The following is a 26,900-nucleotide window of genomic DNA, read 5'->3' on the forward strand; positions in this document are numbered from 1 at the left end:
TCCAGGAACTAGCTCTTGGAGACCAGGCTGACCTTGAACTCACAGAAATATGCCTGCTTCTGCCTCCAGAGTATTGGAATTAAAGGCGTGTACCACCACTGCCTGGTGATAAGGATTGTTTTATGTCTTATATTTAGATTAGATGAAATCACAGTAAGGAAATCAAAGAGATTGGCTTGATTAAAGTATTGAAAGCTGATACAAATAAGCTATAAACTTTTATAACCAAATTTAATTCAACGTAATGTTACATTTCTTGATTGTCACAAATGCCTCATAAAGTTTTCTGTACTCCATATAAATATATACATGGGATATGTTGTAGCTATTATAATATAGACATTGAATTCTCCCACAAATACCACGATTGAAGACTTGCACCCACCAAAAAATGGTATTGGGAAATGGGATACCCTGAAGAAGTGGGTCATGGCAGGAGATTTTTAGTCATTTTAGGCTTACTCCATAAATGTGTAGTGGGCCACTGGGCTCTCTTCTTTGCTTTCTTGCCAGCAGGTCACTGATTGTTACCCTTTTTTCTCTACTACACACATGGAAGATATGTGCTACCTCTTCACAGGCCTTAAGGCAGAGGATCTGAGAGATCATGTCTCAGAACTTCTAACAGCAGAATAGTTATGAACCAAATAACTTTATCTACAGGTATGATAAAAATCTCAGGAATTTATTGCTGTGATGCAGAGCTGACTAACAGTGGTAACGCATCATAAGCAAATCTTTTATGCATATTTTTATATTGAGGTTTCCTGGCACTAAGAGAGTAAGCTAGCCTGCTGCCTGTATAAAGTAAGATTAGTTTTCTCGTTCCATTTGAAGCTAGAACACTGTTAAATGTTGTTTCCTTTTCCAGGGATCCTGCAGTGTCTGAATGTGCTGTGAGCACAGTTGCTTTTCACAGCTGTCTTGAATCATCCTGAATCACAGCATTTTCCTCTCCTGGAGTTGTTAGAAAGTCACAAGGTTATTCCAGGGAACAAAGCAACTTTCCTTATTTGACATCTTAGCCTTAACTCATGTAAGGATCTCAATAATAACAATAATAGTAGTATTTAAGGAATTGAGAGCATTTTCTATTGAAGGGTTTTAATAAAGTATATGTCCCGTAAAATCTGATGCTTTTGAAAATAGCAGTGTTTTTCAGAAAATTTCTAGATGTCCTCAAATCTAATAGAAACATATAAGGTAAGTCAAACAAGGTCCTCCTGCTAGCAGGTAAAAATAATTCGTTCTTTTGTTGGACTTGGATCAAATAAATTTCAGAGGTTCCATGCTTTTTATTGAGAAATGGAGACAGAGTTATCAATGACATTAGCTCGGTGTCACAGTATGTCCACTTTCAACTACAACAACAAAGTCTAGAGGACAGGTGTGCTAATCATATCCTAAAAATGTAACTAATTTAAATCTCATATCAATTTGTTGCTGAGACTATGTTCTGATAATGTCCTACTGCCACTGCCCCTCCTTTGAAGTAATTATAACTTAACACTAATTCCCTGAAATAATTCAATATTTCAGTTTAAAGCATGAGTATATCATTTCAAAATCTCCAATTAGGTTTTAATTCTAGAACACACTATAAACATCATTCATATATATTCATTTAAAGCTACATGGGCCATTTACAAAAAATATGAATATAAGAGTACTGAATATTTTTGTAATATTTTAATATCACTATATACAAGATTCTTCTATTTCTTTATAATCCAAGTAAATTTCCAGGCTCTTTGGTTAGTGAAAGAGGAAAAATTATACTCCTAAGAAATCCATTTAAACTTGCTGTAGAAGCTACATGGAATTAATTATTTTAACTATTCTCTAAAACAGAAAATGCTTTGGGGCCTGAAAAGTAAAATTTAAAATCCACTTATACTCCAAATTCTCCACATTTTAAATTTTGTAAATTAACTCTTTTAGGATTTTGCTTGGGGGAGTCCTAGTTTAAAGGTCTATGAAGTATCAAGTACTTTGAAAGCTCCATGTAAATGCAAATGCTTTCAGTTCAAGAAAATAAAAATTATAGGCTTAATGTCCTTGGTTTATGGCTAGAATCCACAAATGAGTGAGTACATACCATATTCATCTTTTTGGGTCTGGGTTATCTCACTCAGGATAATGTTTTCTATTTCCATCCATTTGTATGCAAAATTCAAGATGTCGTTGATTTTTTTTTTTACTCCTGAGTAGTACTCTAATGTGTATATATTCCACATTTTCTTTATCCATTCTTCCATTGAGGGGCATCTAGTTTGTTTCCAGGTTCTGGCTATTACAAATAATGCTGAGATGAACATAGTTGAACAAATCATTTGCAGACTCTAGCCATAAACCAAGGACATTAAGCCTATAATTTTTATTTTCACAAGCCTAGAGAGGCCAAATAACAAGGTGAACCCAAAGAAAAATATATATATAGATCCTCCTGGAAATTGGAAGCAAACAAGATTGCCGGGCAAAAGTTGAGAACATGGGGGTGGGGGTAGGAGTGGGGGTGAGGTTGGGGAATGGGAGAGGGGGAGAAGAAAAGGAGAGGGGAAAGACTGGCGAGAGCTTGCGGGTGTGGGAGGGTGGAGATGGAGGAAGGGCGGATATAGGAGCAGGGAAGAAGATATCTACATTAAGGGAGTCATTTTAGGGTTGGCAAGAGACTTGGCCCTAGAGGGGATCCCAGGTATCCACGGGGATGTCCCCAGCTATGTCCTTGGACAGCCGAGGAGAGGGTGCCTGAACTGTCCTTGCCCCACTATAACACCGATGATTATCTCGAATATCACCATAGACTCTTCATCCGGTGATGGATGAAGATAGAGACAGAGACCCTAATCAGAGCAACAGACTGAGCTCCCAAGGTCGAATTGAAGGGCAGAAGGAGGGAGAAGACGAGCAAAGAAGTCAGGACCGCGAGGGGTTGGTCCACCAATTGAGGCAGTGTGACTGTTCTAATGGGAGCTCACCAAATCCAGCTGGATCGGTCTGAATGAGCATGTGATCAAACCGGATTCTCTGATTGTGACTGACAATGGGGGCTATCTGAGAAGCCATGGATAAAGGCACTGGGACTTGTTTTTATGGCATGTTTTGGATTTTTGGGATCCTAGTCTATATGGATGCACAGCTTCCTAGGCCTGGATGTAGGGGGGAGGACCTTGGATTTCCCACAGGGATTCTGTGATCCACAAGCTCTTACTCTCTGTCCCTAGGACGACCTTGTCTTTACAGTATGCTTATTGGGATTCTTCCTCTAGTAAATCATTTTATCACTTGATGAGAACGTAGAGAAACATAGACGAGGACTGGAATCTTCAACAACAGGCTATCTAACCCATTTGAACACGATGTAACATTATTCTACCAGGCATCTTGGCACAACAATGGTGACTTTTAGTGGTGAAGTTTTCTATTTACCACATTTAAATGTCTTTTGTCTGTAAAGTCCATTTTTTCTTTTTGTTTTTTTGTTTTGTTTTTGTTTTTTGGGTTGTTGTTGTTGTTGTTGTTGTTTTGGTTTTTTCAAGACAAGGTTTCTCTGTAGCTTTGGTGCCTGTCCTGGAACTAGCTCTTGTAGACCAGGCTGAACTCTAATTTACAGAGATCCGCCTGCCTCTGCCTCCTGAGTGCTGGGATTAAAGGCACGCGCCACCTGCCCAGCTCCACATCCATTTTTTCTTTCCCTTTATCTTCTCATTGTTTTCTATGCACCAACCTTTTATAGTTTTGCTTTTATCTTCCAAAGTAGAGCTTGGAATAAGAAGTCACTAACACTAGCAATCTGAACATGTAAAAGATTCATTTATTTCTTAGATCCTCTCTAAATATCACTAACAAAGCTACAACACTGAATATAACTGTTATTTTTATTAAGTATGTCAATGACAAGGATTTTAACAGAGGTTTATACAGTTACTTAAGTAATCTTCAAATATTTCTTTCATTGACTCTAATAGTAACTTAGAATAATGTTTGAATGCATGCTATTTTGACAAAGCGTAAACAAAGAGTTTGGAATATTTTATTAATTATCTGAAAATGTAACATTTAAGTAAAATATTGTATATTTAAATAAAAATGAAATCATTTTTATTTAAATAAAAATAGAAATGGTGTATAGATACATTATTTATTTGCTACTACTACTTTGCTTTTTAAAAAATTTGACTAGCAATATAGTCAATTTTTAAAAAATTATTTAGTTCATTGAATGTGTTTTGAAGCAAGAAGAACTATGACTGACAAAGGTTAGCTATGAAAGTATTTATAGTCCAGAGATTATAATTTAGTTTTACACAAACTTTCTCTGAAAATGGAAGGGAAATCTGTTTTTAAGCCTTGAGAACACATGGTTAGATCATAACTGAGAAGTCGGGGGGAATGCAATGATTAGTACCTGCAGTTTGTATAACATTTTTGTAGCAGTTCTATCTGTGTTAAAGAAAATACATTCCTCCAATAATTTATAGATACTTTACAGCTCCCAATAGATGAAAAGTTGTGCATTGGATGAACCTAGATAACATGTTCTGTGTTCAGCTCTGCCCTGGGCTCTATTTTTCTGTGGCACTGTGCATCTCATATTTGCTGTCTTCCATCTTTGTATAGAGTAGGGGCATAGGAAATAATGGTTCACCACTTTCTGAATAAAACCGGAGAGGCTTGAGATCTCACGGGAATTCTGCTTTCCACACAATGCGGGAATTGCCAAGGGAACCGCAACCATTTTCCTGCCTCCGTTTCTTAGTGTTGTATCCCGGGCAGAGGACACTAGTTGCTCACTTTAGTCTTTTCTCTACCTGTTCCCTATGGAAAGAACTGCTGGCTGCTCTCAGAGCTGTCGGTTTCTCAGGCTCTTTCAGTAGCAGCATGGCTAAGTTCTCATGAACGGAGATTGAACAGCGAGGAGTGTGCCCTGCTCTCTTACCACGCCATGCTGCCAAAGGGAGAACTGACCATGGTACAGATTCAGACATTCAGAAATCAGGTTAGTAGTAGCTGGGAACTTGTGGAAAATGCAAGTCTATAATTCATATGCAAACTTAATGAAGCAGAAACTCTGGGAGTGAGGCCCAAGAATACTTGTTTTCACCAACTCATGAAATGAATATAAAACACAGGAAAAATTTGGAAAGCATCCCAGCTCAAGGACCAGCTTGGAGAATGTGTTCCCAGATGGCCTCTGGAGCAGAACCATACACTCATACGGCTCCTAAGCTACAAAGGTTGTTTGTGACTAAGTCACTTGAGTTGGGTCTTTTCCTTGTCCTAAGTTAGCATTTGCCCAGCATAGGTTTTCCCCCACTACATATATCCTGGAAGAAGCTGTATATTATGTTTCTTTATTTAATATTTACACCTGTTAGTGTTGCAATTTTCTTTGAGCTTGTGTGGTTATTGCAGGCACAGAGGTCCTTGCACTCACAGGGAAGCATTTAGAGGATGAGGACTGTTAATCACACAGGGCATCTCCTCAATAGAGAATATAAGAGTCAAATATTTACATTCCAGGCAGAAAGTTGAGAGTACATTTTGTTAGAAAACTGGTGACCTTTTTGCTATCTGTAGGGACAGATGTCACCCAAATTCCCCAGAGTGGTTATTCCGACAGACCCTTCACTCCACGGTCCATTACTCATCTGGAGGGATGATGTCACATGTACTTTATGGCCTGTTGATCTCTATGTTATCAGTCAGAGAGACGCTAGATTCTAGGTCTTTTAGCTACAGAACCCAGCCCCATGGTCACATGTACTTTGTAGAAGAATTTTCATACAGTCCCACTTTAAAAAAGTGTATAAAAAAGTTTATTGGACATCTGGAATTGAACTGATTGCACTAATTGTTGCCTGGACGCTTTTCCCCAAATTGCATTGTGTTTTAAATATACTGACAATGAACCGCCTGACATTAGGGTCTCCAAATTCTGATCCAGGTTAACAAAGTCCATCTGCGCCAGGCTTTCAGTCTTATCCCTTCATAGGGTTTCCTTCCCTGTGTGACAGCTACACAGACCCCCTCACCAAGCAAAGCTGGACCATTTGCTTAATGCCAAAGAACAAGAGGCCATTTCCACTTCTCCCTAATGTATTTATCCAGTTTACTGACTTTTGATAAAAAAAATGTCCCAGGAAATCCTTTTATCATCACTTGTCAAGTCCTTATGATTAGCAGTCTCTCTACATGCTTAAGCCAAACTATAGGAGGACTATTGAGGTCTACAAAGTCTCTCTCACTATGACTGTGTCGCTCTATCCTTCCCAGGTCATCTTTGCTCTGGGATTCAGTCACACTTTCTTTGACTGTCTTTGGGTCTTGCCAGCTCTTTTCACACTGATGTTTTGTCTGTAGGGGCCCAGTGCAATGTCTTCTTTCTCGTCATCTTTCCTGCCTCTTAATATAATTTCTTCTCTCCCCACACTCTCTCCCCAGTATATGGAACATAAATAAATGCAATGTAAAATATTACAATGTCTTATTATGCTGTTGCATTTCTTTTATTGACTAACTCATAATTAAAAGACTTCATGATGTACAGCTTCCACTGAATCTTGTTACTAGTGATTTTTGTCTCCCCCGTTCTCACCCACTGAATGACAAGAAACCCCCGAAGGAAAAATGCCATACGTATTTGCTCATTGTTTCTCAATCTCTTGTGATAAATGTTACACAAATAAACATTCAATAAATAGACATTTGCTAGATGGAAGATTTTGATACTTAGTGCACAGATTATTTTTTCCTGATGATTACTTGCATCCCACTGACTCATAAATAATAATGTTTCTAGGATTTTATTCATTAGATGTGTCTACTTATAAGGCTAAAGTTATTATTTTATATTTAATATCTGTGATAGTAATTCTATCAGAAAATGTTTGTTTTATTTGATCGCAGAACCTGCAGTCTAAACAGGATTATATCATATCCCACTTGCTGTTATGACTTGTTTTCTTAACTAGAATTCTGATTGCCTGATATCTATCTCTGTCCACTGATGTCATTAACATCCTCTAGGTCACTTTCCAATGGGCACCAGCAATCTGACTAGACAAGCTTGAGTTACAAGGCAGAAGAGTGGGGACACCTTCTCCACTGAGGACTCCTGTCAAATGGTTGCAGCCCTGGACACCAGTTTTTATTGTGTAAAAATGACTTACAGGGGCTTTATATTTTATGATAGATAAGGAACCGAAGTAAATTAAAATTAAATTCTTGAAAGAGAAATTTGTAAAATGTAGTAAAAAAATTTCAAACACTTCTAGAAGAAATTCGTAGTTGTATCAATAGAACAGAAAATGAAACTCTTGCCTTAGTGCTAGTGTTAGAAGTTGCCATGTGCTTCAAAGCAGAAACTGCAATCTACTGACAAGGCCTAATGAGGATAAATCTCTACCATTTTGTATATTTCTGCAACTATGGATACAAGCGGTATACATGTGGGGAATTTTAACATAGAACATTGAATACTAGAGCAAAACCTGTCATTGAGGAAAGAGAGGAACTATATATGCTTTATAAATAAAAAATACAACATTTTAAGATCCATTGGTAGAAATAATTTGCAATTGACTGAATTATTTTTCTCTTTGGTTAGGATGGTTGGTTCAAATCTTTACTTGCTCCAGTATGTATAACAAGAAAAAGCATGCTTTTATTCAGGTGAGAATACAAAATATCATTCTTCATCAAGTAGTGTGCATACATACTTGCATGTATGTTTTTCAGGCTGACCATTTGGTATTAGAGAACCAACCGGTGTGGTTATGTGGACTGAGCATGTTACACTTACCGATTTAAAAATCAATACCAAACATCATGAATAAAAAAGGTCATGAATTTGAAAGAGAGCAAGGGTGCTGTATGGGAGGGTTTAGAGGGAAAAAGGAAGAGGGAAATGATATAATTATAATTTAAAAAATAAAAGAAATACTTAGGGAAAAAACCCTGGCACAAGGCGAGCACACTGCAGGTTTCCTGTACAAGTATCTTATTAGAGTCACAGTCTTGGGATGTTCTTGGCCCGGGAAATTTTGGAGTGCAACCAATTTAACATACTAGAATTTATTGAATTTGGTCTCAAGAGGTAAAGTAAGCAGTCTAACTTCATGGATATTTTCTGGCTTAATTAACGAACCACAGGGACTCATGTTCTTATCACCCTCATTTGTAAAGGCAGAAAGAAAATGTTTACCAGTTATGGGGAAAAAAGTGAAAGGGATTTTGTTGTTTTATTAGAAAAAATGAATCTCAGTGATATCTCTGCCCTTTAATAAGGATCCTAAGAAAAATTTATCTGTCAGATGTAATTCAGGTAAGCACTGGCTAACCATTATTTTTCTAAGGTCAAGAACATCCTGCCTTCGAAATAATAGAAGAAATATTACGTGTGGTGGTTTGAGCAAAATGGTCTCCACAGACCCACAGAGTAGTGTGGCCTTGGAGTGGAGGAGGCGTGAGAAAGTGTGTCACTGGATGGGCTTTGAGGTTTCCGGTGTTCAAGCCATGTCCAGTATCAGCTCTCTTCCTGTGGCCTGCCAATTTAGATGTAGAGCTCTTAGCTACTTCTCCAGCACCATGTCTGCCTGTGTGCTAGCATGCTTCCCACCATGATAATGGACTAAACCTCTGAGTTATAGCCAGCCTCAGTGACATGTTCTTTATTTGAGTTGCTGTGGTCATGGTGTCTCCTCACGGTAATAGAAATCCTAAGACACTACCACAGTAGTAGGTCAGTTTACTCAATTTGTTGTGATAAAGAAGAACTCTAAGTAAGCACCCTGATTTAAAAGGATCATGGGTAGGACTACAAAAGGTTCCTGCCTATTTCCTCATTTTTCTAGTTCTATAGTGTTGTTTTATTATGTAATTGGTGATTTATAATTAATGTTTTTGGAAACAAGTTTTGGGTCTTCCCTAAGCAGGGAGTTCCATCAGGTCTTGAAGCAGAACTTACTGGGTATCAATTCAGCAGCTATGAAATTTCTTCAGCCCTGGTGGCAGTCACATTGGTAATAGATTCTTTAATTCCATGAGTAAGCGATTGACCTCAGAATTTCAGAAAAAAAAAAACAAACAAAAAACAAAAAAAAAGGATCCAAAAACATATTTTCTAAAAAGCTATCTATCTTCAGGCGAAGGGGAGGTACATAAATAAGTACTCCCAGGTACGAGGTAGGTTGATACTAGGAGAACTTTAATCTCAGTATTCCATGGCAGTCTGATCAGCAGAGTGAGATTTCAAAATACATAAAATAAATATACAACTAAGTATAAATAATTAAAACCTTGATGAAACAATACATTTGCATACATGCAAATAACATAATTCAATTTTTGGAAGGTGTTTTACATATATTCATGTGATGACATTTGGCAAAGTTCACTCATGATTTTTCATAGCTATTTATAGATTAGGGTAAGAGGGAGCAGCTCTAAACATCCGCCTCTCTCACTGCCTCACAGGTGAACTTTGGCAGCCTCAGGTCCACAATGTTGATGTTTCCATGTTTGGGTCTTAAGCACACACATCAGGATTAAGGGTGAAGGGTCTTCCTATCACAGCATTTGGGCTGCATTGGATACAGAGGATGTATATAACATTCAGGTGAGTAAAGGTTGGCACCATCTGGAAGGAGCCCTAGAGCTCAAATACAGGAAAAATTTAGGAAGACCTCAGGGGTGTCTAAGGAAAAGGAGTAGGCAGAGTGAAAGAGGAGAATCTAGGATTATTTTCAAGAGAAAGAAATGGTTTGCTGCTAGGAAAAAGAGATTTGGTTAAAGGAGACTTAAGATTTTAAAAGCTGATCCTGTACTAATGTCTCACCCAAGTCACCTTGATGGGCGTATTGTCAAAAGCATATGCACAGTCATAATCACCTTATTTTATTTTATCCTTTTATTTTTTCTTATATTCTGAAATTATAAGATAATTACATCATTTCTACTTTACCTTTCCCCTCTCCATACTCTCTCATATACCCTTCCTTGTTTTATTTCAAATTCATGACCACTTTTTAAATTAATGGTTTATATATATATATATATATATATATATATATATATATATATAATGTATATTGTACATATAAATTCTTAAATGAAACCTGCTCAGTCTGTATAATGTTATTTGGGTGTGTTTTCAGGACTGGCCAGTTGGTACTGGATACACAATTAGTGTTTCTTTCCCTGGGTAAACCAACAGTTCTCTAGTTACTTTGTAGTAAATTAGTTGCTTTAGAGTGAGATTTGAATAGGTTGCAAAGGACAGCAGCTTTGGATTTCCAGCTTTCTAACTCAGAGCTATTGTTAACTCAGATCAATTAGGCTAATTAAAAATCAGCTTACAGAAAATTGTTTAAATCAATAATTCATACATGGTTTTATGTCTACTTACAAATTAAGATATTTTTATACTAATTACACTTCTTTACATTAATTACACAAAAAGAATTGTACAAACCATTTTCAAGATGTATAAAATCTGAACATTTTGTCTCCTGGTGTAAGTTTAATATTTTAATTCCCTGTTCTTGACAAAGTGATACTCCACAAATTCTAAATTTGTACAACAAAACTGTTACACAGCACTCAGAAGGTTGAGGCAGTATGTTTGCTGTGAACTAAAGGCCAGACAAAGAGTGAGGCCCTGTCTCAGTATGCACACACACACACACACACACACACACACACTCATACATGCACACACAGACACATACACACACATAATTTCATCTTTCTGAAAATGTAATCATGAAGGTTTGTTTGTTTTAAGAAAATATATATTTACACATTGTATATTATTTACAATATTTAATAAATATATAAATAAAACATGCAAATATGGAAACAAAATTTTTCACAATGTGTAAATAATACATTGACATAAAAACAAAAAGAAAATATGTAGCAATATTCATAGAAAATAATAAAAAACTCAACATTTTCACTGAAAACAACAGAGAAAAAATTACAGTGTAAGAACAAATTTCACAATATGATGTTCTAGTCTTATATCACCGTAAGATAAGCCTGAATTCCAATTAAAATAGGATTTTCAGCTAAACAGCTTTATATAGTCTTTTGATTACTGTTCTATTTGTTCTTTACAATTTATTTTTTTCTTAAAAGTAAGCCTCAAGGCAAATTTGACAGTTTACCTCTCACGATTTCATCATCAAAGTATCAGTTTGCTGATTATGCTGGTTGGTATCACTGTAGTTCTGAGCAAAATCAAACATCTTTGTTCCCCTACTCCTATTACAGGGTTATAACTGCAACGACTTTGTATATATAGCAACAATTAGTGTGACATTCATCTCTTTGGAATAATTGAATCTAACCTGGTACCAGTCACACTTACTTTATAAGCACTTAATCATTACTTCAAGAAATGTTCTGTGTCAAGGTGTGAACACCTAGTTCTAGTTTGGTACAGGAAGATTCTCTACACACTATCAAAAGTGGAAGGGAAACACCAAGCCTGCCAGGAACTCTTCTTCTATAATGGTGCACTACCTGAAACATATGTTAGGCTGATGATGGCACAGAGTTTGTGTGAGAACCAACCATTATTTGATTTTACTTAAGGCATATCCTGCAAAAGGAAAACTGGTATTGCCTGGGTGACTAAGAACCTGAGAGTAGATAGCACAAGGACCTAGGGTAAAATCATATACTCCTGGTCTAGCAAAAGAACCATCGTGCTCAGGTTTTGCACAGGTCTACACAAAGCCCTCTATGCTTTTATGGTGGCTTCCAGGTGAGTGGTTTTGTGGAATTTTGTGAATGAGTGAATGTCTGTTTCTTGTGCACTTTTCTTTCTTTTGTTTTGTCTTGTCCAAATTCAGCATGATGGTCCTGCTTCAACTTATTATACTTTATTTTGTTATTTTAAAAACACGAATGAATGAATGCATGCATGAATGAATGAATGAAAACTTAGCCACTAGAGTAAAAGTTAAAAAACAGAAGAACTGTCAATTGTATCTGTTAGGAGAGGGAAAATTAGTTCTTTTCAATGTAGTGACATTTGGGATTCAACCACTCCAGAGCAGGTCTCAGGTTCAGGAGTTGTTGACCAACATATTATGGACTCCACAGTCCCCCTCCTCCTGGTTTTGTTATGATGTTGGCTTTTTGTCTGATTTTAGAGGAAGAATTTATAGTTGGGTAGGCAAGTAGGGGAAAGGGAGCAGATCTGGAAAGACTTGAGGGAGGGGAAGAATTCTCTGAATTCCAACCCAGTCTGGCTTACACATCCTGGACAGACAGGGCCGAGAAACCCTGACTCAAACAGCCCTGGGGAGTGTGATGAGTTTTGTAGCAATAAGGGCAGCCAGTGCTTAGTTAGCTAAGTCTCTGGATTATAATGTAAATTACTATTATAACACAGAGAAAAAGGCAGCCAGACAAAAGGGCAAAGCTGACTGGCTCTTTCTGTAGACTTCTGTTTCTTGTAGTGTGAATTAGTGAGGGATTAATAATATATTAATCCAGTAATTGAAATTTGACTCTTAGAATATAGAATCTTAACCTTAACCATGGGAACATTGTATATATCGTCTTTATACATTTTAGAGATATAATTATATTTTAAGGAATGAGAATTTATGTATGTAAAATTTTCAGACTAGGCTAGCCTCAACCCTACTATATACCCGAGCATGACACCTTGATTTTCCTGACTTTCCTGACTCCAACTCTCAAATGTTGAAATGACAAGTCAGTTGCACCATGCCTGTCATTTGTCATGCTGGGGATTAACGCTAGGGCTGCTTTACCGCCTGAGCTACATCACCAGGTATACACATATACGTATATACATAGACACATATCAATATAATTCAAAACAAATAAAATAAGGTCATAAATAAATTATCTCAATGGGAATCTGAAAATATCAAACCAGACTCTTTCATTTAAATATTTAAGCTCCTCAGAGTTTCAAGTGAGGGATATTGGTTTGTTAGCTTGAACACAATTAAATTTTGTTATGAAAAAGCTGCTTGAATATTCGAGAAAGACAGCTACATACCTTTTCTTGATACTGCCTCCTTGAAGAATCCAAAGACTGAATCAAAGCTGTGGCATGGCCAACAAACATGGCATAGCAGGTGGCCCCAACGATCATGCTTAACATGGTAATCCAGAGGTCGGACATGCTGACGGGCGCTTGTGCGCCATACCCGATACACAGCATGTGGCTCATGGCTTTGAAGAGCGCGTAGGAATATTGCTTCCCCCAAGAATCATTCTGAAACATGAGAGAAAAGAAAATGGACTGAACCAACAGGATAATAAAAGGAAAAATAAGTGCAATGTAGCCACAGAAGTGTTAGAAAATAAGCAAGTATACATTACTTCTTACTGGATGCTAAGCAAATGACTCAATGATATTCAAATCTGGTCTATCAAGATAAAACAGAAATAACAATATTTTTAGTTCATAAGCTCTCAGTTTTAAGTTGTTTTTAAGTAAAATTCCAGTTGGGAAAATTGTTCATGTGTCAAAATATCTCTTAATAATAAACGTTGAATATCATTTAATGTTTCAGGGGAATCATAATTGTATATGCAAGCTGAGAAATGTAGCAGGTGGGTCTAAGCATGTAAATCCCAATAAAAAATTGTCAATACTATACAGCTCAAGTTTTATGAATGCAACTTGGTATATAAATGCATTTTAATATTTTTGTGATTTATAAGTGAAAAATCAAACATGTTTTGCAATTACAGTCATAACTCGGTTGGCATTCTAGAATATTCCAAAGCTGGCTTGTGTTAATTATGACTTGTAAATATCTGAAGTCATGTCAAGATTTTATTTCAATCTCAATTTTAAAGAAAAGATCTTGCTAATTATTGCAAAAAATTTAAGCAACGTGTTTGTCTGTTTTGTTTTTCTGACAGTGGGGTATTGTTATATGACATACTGCTTAGGTGCACAAGTGTGTGCCACCATGAGCATCTCAAATTTAAATGCCTTTCAAAGTTTGCCTGCCTCCCTAGATCAGGACTTACATTATTTATGGGGACAACAGTAAAATAAGAATGGTGGGGCATTAATTCAAACCCAAAGAAAAATGCAAAATGAAATAAAACATGAAGACTTTTCCTTTACACAAATTTATTACTAGTAAAATGAGATAATAGTAACATATGGATAACACAGAAATGTGTAAACTATAAAAATAATATTGGTATTACAGTGATATAAAATACAATGAATAATTATTGTTATTCATTAAAATTGTTATTCATAAAAAATGTTAATCTTTATTGACTTATATCAGTGCTCTTCTGAAAATTATTTCTTAGGCTAGTACAATTTATGCAATTTTTAGCTCTACTATCAAGGATAACATTTATAGCAACGTCAGTTGCTCTTGGCTAATGAGAGATCACAAATACATCTTGATATATTTTTTTTTAATTTTGAAAAGAAGACTTTTTTCGTTGATACAACTGTTCCTGAAGCTATTACAAATGTTTCCTAGGCTGTGAGAACATTAGGATGGATTTTTAATCCATCACTTTACAATGTAAATTTTGGTACATCTGTTGCTGATGATTCACACAGAATGATATATTTTTTATTAATATTTAAACCACAGAAATCAGTCCCATGCTTGTCTGAGATGGAATTTTTAATTGGACTTTTGAATTTTGATATGGTTATAGTTTCACGGAGGTGCCAAGAAGCAGGGAGCCCAAGTGTTCTTCTTTCAGCTTCCTCAGTAAGGCTGTCTTCAAACCAAGTGTAACAAACAAATACATTACCAGAAATGGACATAAATACAGGATACTGACCTTATTTGTGTACTTACTCATTTATTTCCATAAAATGTTATTACATATGTATGCTCATGAATTTATCAGCGCCCTCAAGACATGGAACAAGTTGACCACAGGGATCAATTCTATTGCTTTTACATTGAATTTAATGCTAATCTATGCAATGGCATTTCAATGCTTCCTCTGGCATTTCCTGTAACTTATCAAGGTTATGAAAGAAGTCAGAGGTAGTTGCAGGAAATTTTGTGCAGTTCCAAATGTATGTTTATGAATCCTATTATTTTCTATTTAGTCACAGGAAAAGTATAACCAAAATTGCACTTCTTGTCAGTAATTTGTTCATCTAAAGCTTTATAGGAAAATTAAGCGCTATTTTCTATAAAGTGTGGTATTTTTAAAATTAACTTGTTTTTCTAAATTTGGGGATATTTGTTTGGTGCTGTTACAGCAAATTTCAAATGAGAAAACCCTGTCTCAAAAAACAAAAATAAACAAACAAAATCAAAACCAGACATGAAAATTTCTAGATGTGATGGTTAAAAAACAATTACTTTTATAATGGTTACCTGAGATCTGTCAGCACTGTCATCGAAGATAGATAAGGGATCTAATATTTGTGCACACTCTGTAGAGATGGGATCCTGGGCATGATGGGTAAGTAGGCTTTTCACCATGAGGACTGTGCAATAGGCACCTGCAGTTTTTCTTGTGGCTGCTATTGTTGCCTCTGTTTGTGCTGTTTTTGTTTCTACTAATAACTTAGACCTATTTGTGGCTCAGCCATGTTGGAAACACCTAAGATGCCACATTGCTGATTCATGTGTCTATATGCATCTTCCTAACCCACCAATTGACAGTCATCTGTATAGCACCCCATACTTGCTCTGTGTGTGTGTGTGTGTGTGTGTGTGTGTGTGTGTACTGTCGCTGCTCTATAGGCTCAGTCCATAGCATATGATTCCAATAGATTTCACTAAAAATATAAAAATTTTAACAAAATTATTGAGACTATTATGATGAGAGTAATATACATTAATGAAGTTCAAGTTCTTTTAAGAGTAAGTTTGAGGGCAATTTAAATATCTTACAGCCAGAAAATTATTCTTGTAAATGTTAACCTTAAATATAAAGATTTGGAAAGGCTATTTAAAATTAAAATGAACAAATAAATAGTTGTGATTATCATTGCTTTATTCAAATATATGTTTGTTTTTAAAACAATGGAATAGGACAATATGTAAAAGTCCACACAGAGAAGGGGTGAAGCACAATGTTCTTGTTAAAAAATAAAACAAGCAGCTACACTTAGCAGAAAAAGTTAGGGTTCTTTTTTATTGTTGTTATTGAGCTATTCATTTTTATCTGCTACCTTCCCTTCCTCTCCTCTCCCCTTGTACACTCTCTCTTGACTTCCACATTCCCAATTTACTCAGGAGATCTTGTCTTTTCCCCTTTCCTATGTAGATTCATATATGTCTCTCTTTGGGTCCTCTTTGTTATTTAGGTTCTCTGAGGTTGTGGGCTGTAGGCTGGGTTTTCTTTGCTTTATGTCTGAAAGTCACTTATGAGTGAGTGCATATTATATTTGTTTTTCTGAATCTGAGTAACCTCACTCAATATGTTTTTTTCTAGGTATATCCATTTTCCTGCAAAGTTCAAGATTGCGATAATTTTTTACCACTATGTAGTACTCCATTGTGTAAATGTAATACATTTTCTTTATCCCTTCTACAGCTGAGGGGCATCTAGGTTGTTTCCAGGTTCTGGCTATTACAAATAATGCTGCTATGAGCATAGTTGAACACATACAAATAGATCCATAGTTATCAAGTACAAATGAATCAAAGACCTCAACATAAAACCAACCACTGAACCTCATAGAAGAGAAAGTGAAAAGTACACTTGAATGCATTGGCACTTCTTAAATATAACCCCAGTAGCATAGAAACTGAGAGCAATAATTAATAAATAATACCTCCTAAAACTGAAAAGCTTCTGTAAAGTAAAGGACATGGTAAACAAAACAAAACAGCAGCCTATAGGATAGGAAAAGTTCTTCACCAACCGCACATAGAACAGAGAGCTGATGTTAAAAATATACAAAGAACTCAAGAAACTTGACATCAAAAAGACAGATAATCCAATAAAAAATGATGTACAAACCCAGAGAACTCTCAACAGACAAATGTCAAATGACTGAAAGTCACTTCAGAAAATGCTCAACATCCTTAGCCATCAGAGAAATGCAAATCAAACAACTCTGATAATGCATCTTACAATTTTCAGAATGTCCAAGATCAAAAACACTGATGACAGACTATGCTAAAGAGGATGGGGTAAGGAGAATGGTACTCCATCGCTGGTGGGAGTGCAAACTTGTATAGCTGGCAAAATCAGTATGGCGTTTTCTCAGAAAATTAGGAAACAATCTACCTCAAGACCCAGCAATAGCACTTTTGAGATTAACCCAAGAAGATGCTCAATAACATCACAAGGACATGTGAGTTAGGGTTCTCAGTGAGACTTGTTCTTGCCGACGGAGTAAAGTCAGGATGTGACATTAAATTATCCCACTCAGAGGTTACATACAAAGGAGTTTACACATGCATGTGTTAAAAAAAAAAGCTTATTTAAGACAAAATGCCTATCTATATATTTGTTTGGTTATCCTCTGCTGATAGTATATTGGACATGCATAAAATTTTTCTTTGTAGAAATATTCCTTATATTTCTTCATACAGGAAAATTTGTACATTATGTCAAGAAGATGTCAATGTTCTCAAATTGTACATATTTCACAAGAAAGAAAGAGATATTCCAAGAACAGGAAGCACATATTCAAAGAACAAAACAATATATTCTATTAAAGTCTCGAATATGCCCCTTCTTTTAAAATTAATTGTATTCATAAAATTTCAGTTATACCAATAAACCAAAAGTGAATTTATTATAGACCACACTACCAAGAAAACAAAGACTTTTATCTAGGTGTTCGATTCAAATAGCAACTAAGACACATTCGTTTGTCTCACAAGGCTTAAACCTCTTTTATGTTCATACACAGCTTCAGTCATTAACCCGTAGCATTGCCCCTGGGTATTAACCATCACATGTACCTGTATGTGTCCACACCCCAGGGCAAGAGCCCTGTCTTGGTGTTCTTATGCCAGTGAACCTTAAAAAACTGTATGATTCAACATGGGCATTAAACAGCTTTCTTTCCAATGAATATGATCGATAATCACTAAATTTTGTAGATGAATATTGAATGTCATGCATAGTACAACTTCTGCAACACTTCGCAAGGCACTGGGACATATATAGAAAGAAGGGGGAAATTAAAATGTCCAAGGCAGTCCCCAGCCAAAAGTCACTTCTGGTTTTGTTTTTGTTGGGTTTTTTATTTGTTTGTTTGTGTTGTTTATGTTTTGTTTTGAGAAAGGCTTGTTTCTGTGTAACCCTGTATTTATCGGCTTTCTTGGGAGGCAATATAGAATGGTGGAAAGGAAAAACTAAGTCTTTCTTTTCCTTCTTCTCTTTATATTATTATTTTTGTTTTAGTGTGTGTGTGTGTGTGTGTGTGTGTGTGTAGCCCTGATTGTCTTGGAATTTTCTGTGTAGACAAGGCTGACATAAAATCCTGGAGTACCATCTGTGTCTGTCTCCCTAATGTTAATATACACACACAAATGTGTAGAATTAAATATATATCCTATGAAGTTTTTTACTCATCAAATACTTTTCTATTCATTATATTTTCTACATGTCTTTGCTTTCTCCACATTTTTATTTCCCAGAAAATTAATTATGGAGCTCTCTGTACCTTTTCCCATACTCATATAAATATTCACTCACTCACTCACACACACACACACACACATGCACATACAACACAAGTCAGCACTTATTCTGTACAAGAATAGATGACACACACATATCTGCATTCTATTTGTATCACACAAAACTTCTTCCAAATTACCTGCTAGTCACATAACTGTACCCCAGTCCATTGTTTTTCATGGCGGAGTCAATTCACCCACTTTCTCCTGTTTTTTAGATTTTGCTACTATAGGCTACTCTACAACAAAATCTTTGTCTCTCCATATATTTTCTGTCAAACAGATTCTGAGGAAGTATGTTGGTTGAGTCAAAAATCTTCTTTCAATTTGAATTTTCAATTTATTTATCAGAATGATTAAAAATAGCAACTTTGCTCCTAAATAAGACATAAAAATACACCTTGAAACTTACTTCTTTTTCCTACATTTTCCTGACTATGGAAAGTATGTGGATGGTGACTTACTTTTTTCAATTGAACTTTAAATTCAATGATGACACCCTTTTTTCATCTTTTTTAAACAACAAACTTCTTTGAAGTATATCTCCTTAATGTAGGGAAACTTTGCATAGAATTGATGGGACTTCAGAGCAATACAGATGGTTCATTAAAAAACGTGGAGAGCTCTCTAAAATGTAAAATTAGATCTAGCATGTGATCTGTCAATCTCCTGATTATACATTAATGGCAATAAACTAAGCAGGTAGAGCATTAATACATTTTTATCCCTGTGGCATAATGCACAGTTGCCACAATATACAATGTACATAACCTGATAAATAAGGAAAATGTAGCAGAAATATGTATATTATTCATCAATGAGACAAGACTGATATCCTGTCATTTGTGAAATCAATGGCAGTGACTGGAAAATATTGTAAATGAAAAAGTCAGAAGCACAAAGACAGGCATTGCATAATCTTGCTCATGAATGAGAACTAAAAACGCTGTTTTTATGGAAGTTGAGAGTAGCGTGTAGTAGGCTAGTCCTGGTAGGGAGGGTCAGAGGAAAAGTGATTGATGAGTAGTAGGTTATTACTAGATAGAATCGAGGCACTGTGGTATGCTCCTGTATAGTAGAACAATGCACTGTAGGTTTATAGATGCTAGAAAGAATTTTAAATATTTTTAATTATAAAATATAATTGAGGAGATAAATAGGATCACATTGATTTAAACATTATGCAGAACATAATATATGAATTTTTAATTTTGTATATCAATTAAAAGTTAACTAAAACGTGTCCTGTTTATTTTCTTAATATATGCTGTTATAGTTTTCCAGCCTCTGTGTTTTCTTTTACACAGTATGTGTATGAGTATGTCTGTGTTAGAACTATAATGTCAATTTCAATGGCATTGAAATTTATTTTATTATATACTCAAGGAAAGCACACAATTTCAATCCCATGCAGAAATTAAGGTGAGCAGCTCTGTAATGGTCTCATTAAGAACATGAGTAAACTGGTAAAAACATGGATACTCAATGGTGGCTGTAGAGCAAAACTGGTATTTAAGAGACAGTACGATTGAGAACAGTGACAGAATGCTTACAGATGAATGGAACCTTGCCTATTATTAGGACCATGACTACCTCTCCTTTTTCTTCTGCTACTTGGTCATTAAATAAAGAGTTTTGCTTAGCCGAACTCCCTCATGAGTTTTTCTTTAACAGAGACCCAAAACACTGGAGACAGTCAATAATAGTACCTCTGACCTTGTCAGCCAAATGAAGACAATTTGCTATAGAAATATACTCCAGTATTCTCATGGAAGGCTGATTAAAAGTCTGTCTCCAAAAAGAACAAAAATAATTATCTGGCCAAAAATTAGAACAAGGATGAACATAGAGAATGAGGCTTTTAAAGAGACAAGTAGATGACCCAGAGGGCAATGGTAGAAAGATTAATAGAATATAATCTTTTATTTTGTTTTATTATTTGATTTTTTTCCTTTTTACTGAAAATAGATTTTTTTCTAATGCAATTATCCTGATTATGGTTTCCCATCCCCATACTCCTCCTAGTTCCTCCTTGTGTACTCCTCTGGATTCACTCATTTTCCGTCTCTCTTTAGAAAAGAAAAGACTTGTAAGAGATTACAACAAAAACTAACACAAGAAAATACAATAAGATGAAGCAAAAACTACCATGCCAAAGTTGGTCATGGAAACCTAACAGAAGGAAAAGAGTCCCAGGAGCAGGCACGAGAGTCAGAGACCCACTCATTCTCACTCGCAGTACTACTGGCCTAAGAAACTCCAATAAAATGACTCATGATGATGTTCTACTATACTCAGATACCAAAACCTTAGTTAGCCATCATCAGAGACGCTGCCTCTCTCAGTAGATGGGAAAAGATGCAGAGACCAACATTCAGACATTACATGGAGAATGAGTCTAAATATGAGGTCTCCATCAAATTCCCCCAATCTGAGCTCAGGGAATTTTAAGGCAGAGGAGGTAGGAAGAGTGCAAGAACCAGAGGAGACAGAATACACTAGGAGAACAAGGCATTCTGTATGTGTCTTCAAGCAAGACACATATGAGCTCTCAGATGGAAGCAGCAAGCACAGGGCCTACAGGGATCTGCAACAAGTTCTCTGCATTATAGCTATTAGCTTGGTGTTTTTATGGGAGTTCTGACTGTGAAAATAAGTGGATTTCTAACTATTGTGTCTGCTCTCGGGTCTTTATTCTTCCTCTTACGTTTCCATGTCCAAATTTGATAAGATAGCTCTTGCTCTATCTTATTTATTTGTCATGTTTGTTCTTTGGTTGTTATCTCTTAGAAGCCTGCTCTTTTTAAAAGAGATAAAAAGGGGGGGGTAATCTAGAGGGGAGGGAAGGAGAGAAAATATTTGGAAGACTGAAGTTAGGAGAAATTATAAACAGCATATACTGCATGAGAAAGGAATCTATCTTCAATAAAAAAGAATATTTTCCTTTATAAGTTACTTTTATTGTGAGACCTTATTATAGTTAAAGAAATGTAACTAGGACTGGATCTCAATCTAAAGTTAAAATGTCTTTGAATTCACTAGGTTGTTTAAACCACCCTTGAATTCATGAACCCCCTTCCCTCAGGCTCTATTTTTTAGTTTGTTTTGTTGTTGTTTATCTGTTTGTTTTTGAAACAAGTTTTCTCTATCTGCCTTAGCTGTCCTGGAACTCACTATGTAGACAAGACTGGTATCTAATTTACAGGTGTTCACTTAACTCTGCCTCCTGAGTGCTGGGATTAAAGACTTGGCCAGTTTTGTGAAAACTCTGGAGTTCTGAGATGAAAGGCTTTTTTGATTGTTCTTGCCAAATGTGTTCTTACCATTACTTGACAAATAATTAACAATGAGCAAGGAACAAAAATGGCCTATTTGGAACACAAATTAGTAAGTGGAAGAAATAATATAGAATTATAATTGTAACATAAAATTTTTCTCTGTTTTTATGTGTGAGAATGAGCGTATGCAGTAGCAGACATGAGGAATTCAAGGTCAGAGGACAACTTGTAGAAGCAAGTTGTTTTCTTCCACTGTATATATACTGTGCATTGAATTCAGATTTTTAGATTTATCAAATAACTTTGTCCACTGAGATACCGTGCCAGTTCAAGAAATAATAAAAGAATCCATGTTGCTAGAGAACAACTATAATTTTCAAACTCTGCTCTCCTTGTTTTTATAGGGAGACTGTAATTATCATTTTAGACAAAATATTAAGGTTAAAATATAAATAATCAGAATAAATAACAAGTTCATTAGTAAACTAAAATGAAACAAAGAGTACCTAAACAAAGAATACCTCGAAACCAAGACTGAGTCAAAATCCAGGAATATGTTTTCATAAAAAACTATTAATGTTATTATATATTTTATCTCTCTATTATTTAAATATCACTTCACTAAATTTTAGACTATATAGATAATAATGTAACAGGAGACAATATGTATCTCTAAGTTACATATAATTCATATAATTTGCAAATATCTCTAGGTTATATATAATTTGAATTCAAATGAAAGTAAACAAATGGTTTACTTTTAATTTAATCAAGTTGCCTTATCTACATTTTAGTAAAAATTTTTCAATAATGTTTCTTACAGATATACTTTGTATTGTTTAAGGTGTTTTGCTTGTTTATTAATCTAATAGTGAATTATATTACATTGATGATAATTTGTGGGCTTAAACATCACTCAGCTGTAGAGAATTTAGGAATATGCCTGAGGCCCTTTGTTCTATTTCAAGCACCAAAAACACAAACTCACTCTCTCTCCCCCCCCCTCCGTCCCTCTCTCTCTCTCTCTCTCTCTCTCTCTCTCTCTCTCTCTCTCTCTCTCTTTCTCTCTCTCTCTCTCTGTGAGCAAGCCTATATTTAAAACATAGCCCACAAGAAAGATATACAGTATAAAGTATATTATAGATACATATACAGTAAAAATATGTGTGTTTGTTTGCTAATTCTACCTGAGCATTTTCGCACAGAAGCAATATATTTTGATATCTATCTAATTTGAAAACAATGTTTTCTAGGCATTTTCTGAAGATTCTCTAAATTTTTGCTAAACTGGGACAACATAAAATACAAAGAACAGAATGTGAATGCTTATACAATGTTCTAGACCTTATGACATACAACATTCTAATTCATATTCAGCTACTTTAGTCTAAGCACATCAAGCAAAATTTCCAGCCTATCTGCTTTCACAGAAACTGCAAATTCATTTCTATAAAAGGCTGCATATATCATTATTAAATATCTGAATTAATTGTATTTATAATTTGTAAACATTATCAATATAAATATGCTAAGAAAATCAAATCTCAGGAGATCTGAAATATAGCTCACAGAGAGAGATGAACCAAGAATCTGGGGATTGATCGTGATGGAATTAAGAAGCAAGGTATGGCGTGAGCTCAGTGAGCATGCCTAAGGCAATTTGATCAGTACGTTCAATCTATGTCTCCACTCATTGAAGAAATGTGTCATTCTACCCCTTAGAGAGATAGAAGGCAGACAGTTGCAGCAGGGAATTCTTAGGACAAGACACAGAACAGAACATATTTTTCCAGAGAGTGACAAGCAGTTAAGCATAGCAGGCTGCCAGTTCCTACGAGGACATGTTCATTTGAATATGTCATCATTTTACTCTCTCTATACCTGTGAATATAGTCAAGGCAGAAAATGTCTCACCCTCTTCAGTCTCACAGTGCTAATGGGAGTGGGGGACAGAAATGAATTTACCTTGAGACTGCAATTTAACAATGATTAGTGGCAGAAATTGAATTTCAGCTGTCGTCTGATGTAGACCTGATTCTTTGGTTAGATAGTATGTCTCTAGAATCATTAGACTTACATATTTGTGACAAATAAAAACAACCAATAATCCCACTACAGAATGTCACCTTGGATGGAAAGTTCATTTGTAACCTTTTACTACGAGTATGTCACTAGAGAGTGGGACCCACTTAAACGTGATCAACATGATTGGCAGTGTTCTTCAGTTAGAACCATGTGTGTTTAATTAGTTTCACTTCCAATGAAACTACAGGACCAAAATGGGCCATGTTGGCTATAAAGTCAAAATGAAAATCATCAAAGGACGCCTTTAATCCTAGCACTTGGGAGGCAGAGGCAGGCGAATCTCTGTGAGTTCGAGACCAGCCTGGTCTACAAAGAAAGTACCAGGACAGGCTCCAAAGCTACAAAGAAACCCTGTCTCAAAAAACCAAAAAAAAAAAAAAAAAAAAAAAAAGAAAAAGAAAAAAAGAAAATCATCAAAGGAAATAATACTTCCTCTAATTTGTCTTTGCATTACTGAGAACAACATCCCCTATTTTAAAATTGTTTTGCTTCAAAATCTCAAAATAACTTAGTTACCATTTTAATAATAACACTTTTAATGAAACCAAATGCATAATTGTATAGTTTTCAGTTAGAAAGCTACTATATATATATACATATACATATAAACACACACATATAACACATATATATGTTAATTCTATGAACTACTTTGAAATATTCGAATTTCCTGTGTCAACTCTTTGTATTTTGGGAGGGTTGGGAGGGTCGATAGGACTTAGTGCTTAATGATATAGAAACCTGTTGTTATATAACTAAATTATTATTTCCATAAAGAGTAATGTCAAGTCATTTTAGGAATTTGTTCTTTTTTTTTTTTTTTTTTTTTTTGATTTTTCGAGACAGGGTTTCTCCGTAGTTTTTGGTTCCTGTCCTGGAACTAGCTCTTGTGGACCAGGCTGGCCTCAAACTCACAGAGATCCACCTGCCTCTGCCTCCCGAGTGCTGGGATTAAAGGCGTGCACCACCACAGCCCGGCTAGGAATTTGTTCTTATGGGTTTATCAGTAGTAACTCTGTACTGCGCAGTCAGCTGTTCTATTCATCTTGACCAGTTGTAGCTTTCTGTAATGATCTCTGTACACCACAGAAAGAAACTTCTTCTTCTTTTTGATTTTTCAAGACAGGACTTCTCTTAGCTTTGGAGTCTATCCTGGAACTAGTTCGTGTAGACCACGCTGGCCTCGAACTCACAGAGATCTGCCTGCCTCTGCCTTCCAAGTGCTGGGATTAAAGGTGTGCGCCACCACCGCCTGGCTAAGAAACTTCTTAAATGAGGGGTGAAAGCTAAACTCATATGTGGGTGTAAGGGTAGTATTCAGAATACAAAGAACACTTCTGAAAAGAAGACCTTAAGAGACAGAAGCAAGGGAGCCTGCTGTGAGACTGTATCTTTTATACTCAACAGGAAAGGTGCATACATGAAATTACATTGTTTAGGCAATGTGGTTACCTAAACAAGAACTGGAGAACTCGCGTCTGTTGACGTGCCAACGTGAATGGGGGAAATATCATGGGGACCCGCCTCTGCTTAGTAGCTACAAGAAATTAATGATTGCTGAAAGAGGAAGAATTAATCCTCCCTGGGAATGAACCACTCATTGGGTTTCCAAAACTAAGTGGTCAGCTCTAAACTATATACATATGAGCAACACTAGATAGAATAAAAAAGATACATATATCAACAAGTTATATATATTATATACATATACACACATACACAAACACACACATTTATAAACATGTGTATAAAAGAAAAAGAGACCATGAATTTGAAAAGGAGTTGCTTGACATGCGAACATTGAAGGGCGAATATAATGTATGAACTGTAAACATATAAGATACTAAATATTAATTTAATTGATTTAAAAATATAATAAATTAAAATCCCTATCCAGGCCACACACTCTAATCTGTTTTTATCTACTTTGTGTATTTTCATGATATGGAAGACTTCAAAGAGTTTATTTCTACAAAAACTAATGCTCCTGTACCCTAAAAATATACTTTAAAATAGAGCTGGCATAATTTTATTGTTCACTAAAGTGAATCCAGCTATTAATTGTTGAGGGAGGTTCTTAATAAAACAGCTTAAGAACTTCTTTAAAAGTTTGATTTCAGAAGTGTTTGGTGGCATGAGTCTCTATCCTAGCGTTTATCTGACTGAGGCAGGTGGATTGCCATGAGTTTCAGGCTATCTTCCAACACATAATGATTGCCAGGTCAGCTAGGGTTTCATTGCAAGATTATTTCTCAATAAAAATTAAAAAGTGAGTGTGGGAGCTTGTTTTTCTCTTGTTTCTTGGTCAATTAATCCCTTGAGTTCTTTGTGTGCTTTTTCTGCTTTCAATAATAATGATAAAATGCAAAATTTACAGTAGCTAGATTTACAAATTAAAAATTAATGATGCTTAAGATCATGGATATTTTTGTCATTTTTTGCTTTAATGTTGTACATTATCTTAGGAAAACTTAAAGCATATCAAAATGTGGTTTGTCTATTAACCCAAATTTTTATACTAAAAATTCAATAATTCTACTTATAAAACTGTCTCAAGGTCAAGAATTAGTTTTAATCATTTATAATGACTATTTCATCATAATTATCTTTCCAGAAAATAAAAATATTTTTGTGACCTACCTTTCTACATGTAAATTGAAGCAAATATATTGTACATACAAATATTCATAAATATATTTTATCTGTTTTTATATATGTATATACATATCTAAGAATTCATAATGGAAGATACATATACTCTTGCAATGCTCTAGTACACCTTATGTTCCTCTTAAAATGAATGAAGACTAATTAGTTGCTATAGCTAAGTAAAGAAGGTAAACCTTAGAGAAATTGAGAAATTTTCTCAAAATCACCCAATTGTGACATT

At 35.4% G+C, this 26,900-nt stretch overlaps 1 protein-coding gene across 1 annotated transcript in view; it reads right to left on the reverse strand.

The window, feature by feature from the left end:
* Positions 1–26,900, reverse strand: part of Hcn1 (hyperpolarization activated cyclic nucleotide gated potassium channel 1) — a 333,308-nt gene that overhangs the window by 70,562 nt on the left and 235,846 nt on the right. Inside the window, exon 4 of the mRNA XM_057789987.1 lies at positions 13,049–13,267. Within this exon, the coding sequence (XP_057645970.1) occupies positions 13,049–13,267 (219 nt within the window). The remainder of the gene's footprint in view (positions 1–13,048; positions 13,268–26,900) is intronic.

The sequence above is a fragment of the Chionomys nivalis genome, chromosome 15 (assembly GCF_950005125.1).
Source record: "Chionomys nivalis chromosome 15, mChiNiv1.1, whole genome shotgun sequence".
Taxonomy (NCBI): Eukaryota; Metazoa; Chordata; class Mammalia; order Rodentia; family Cricetidae; genus Chionomys; species Chionomys nivalis.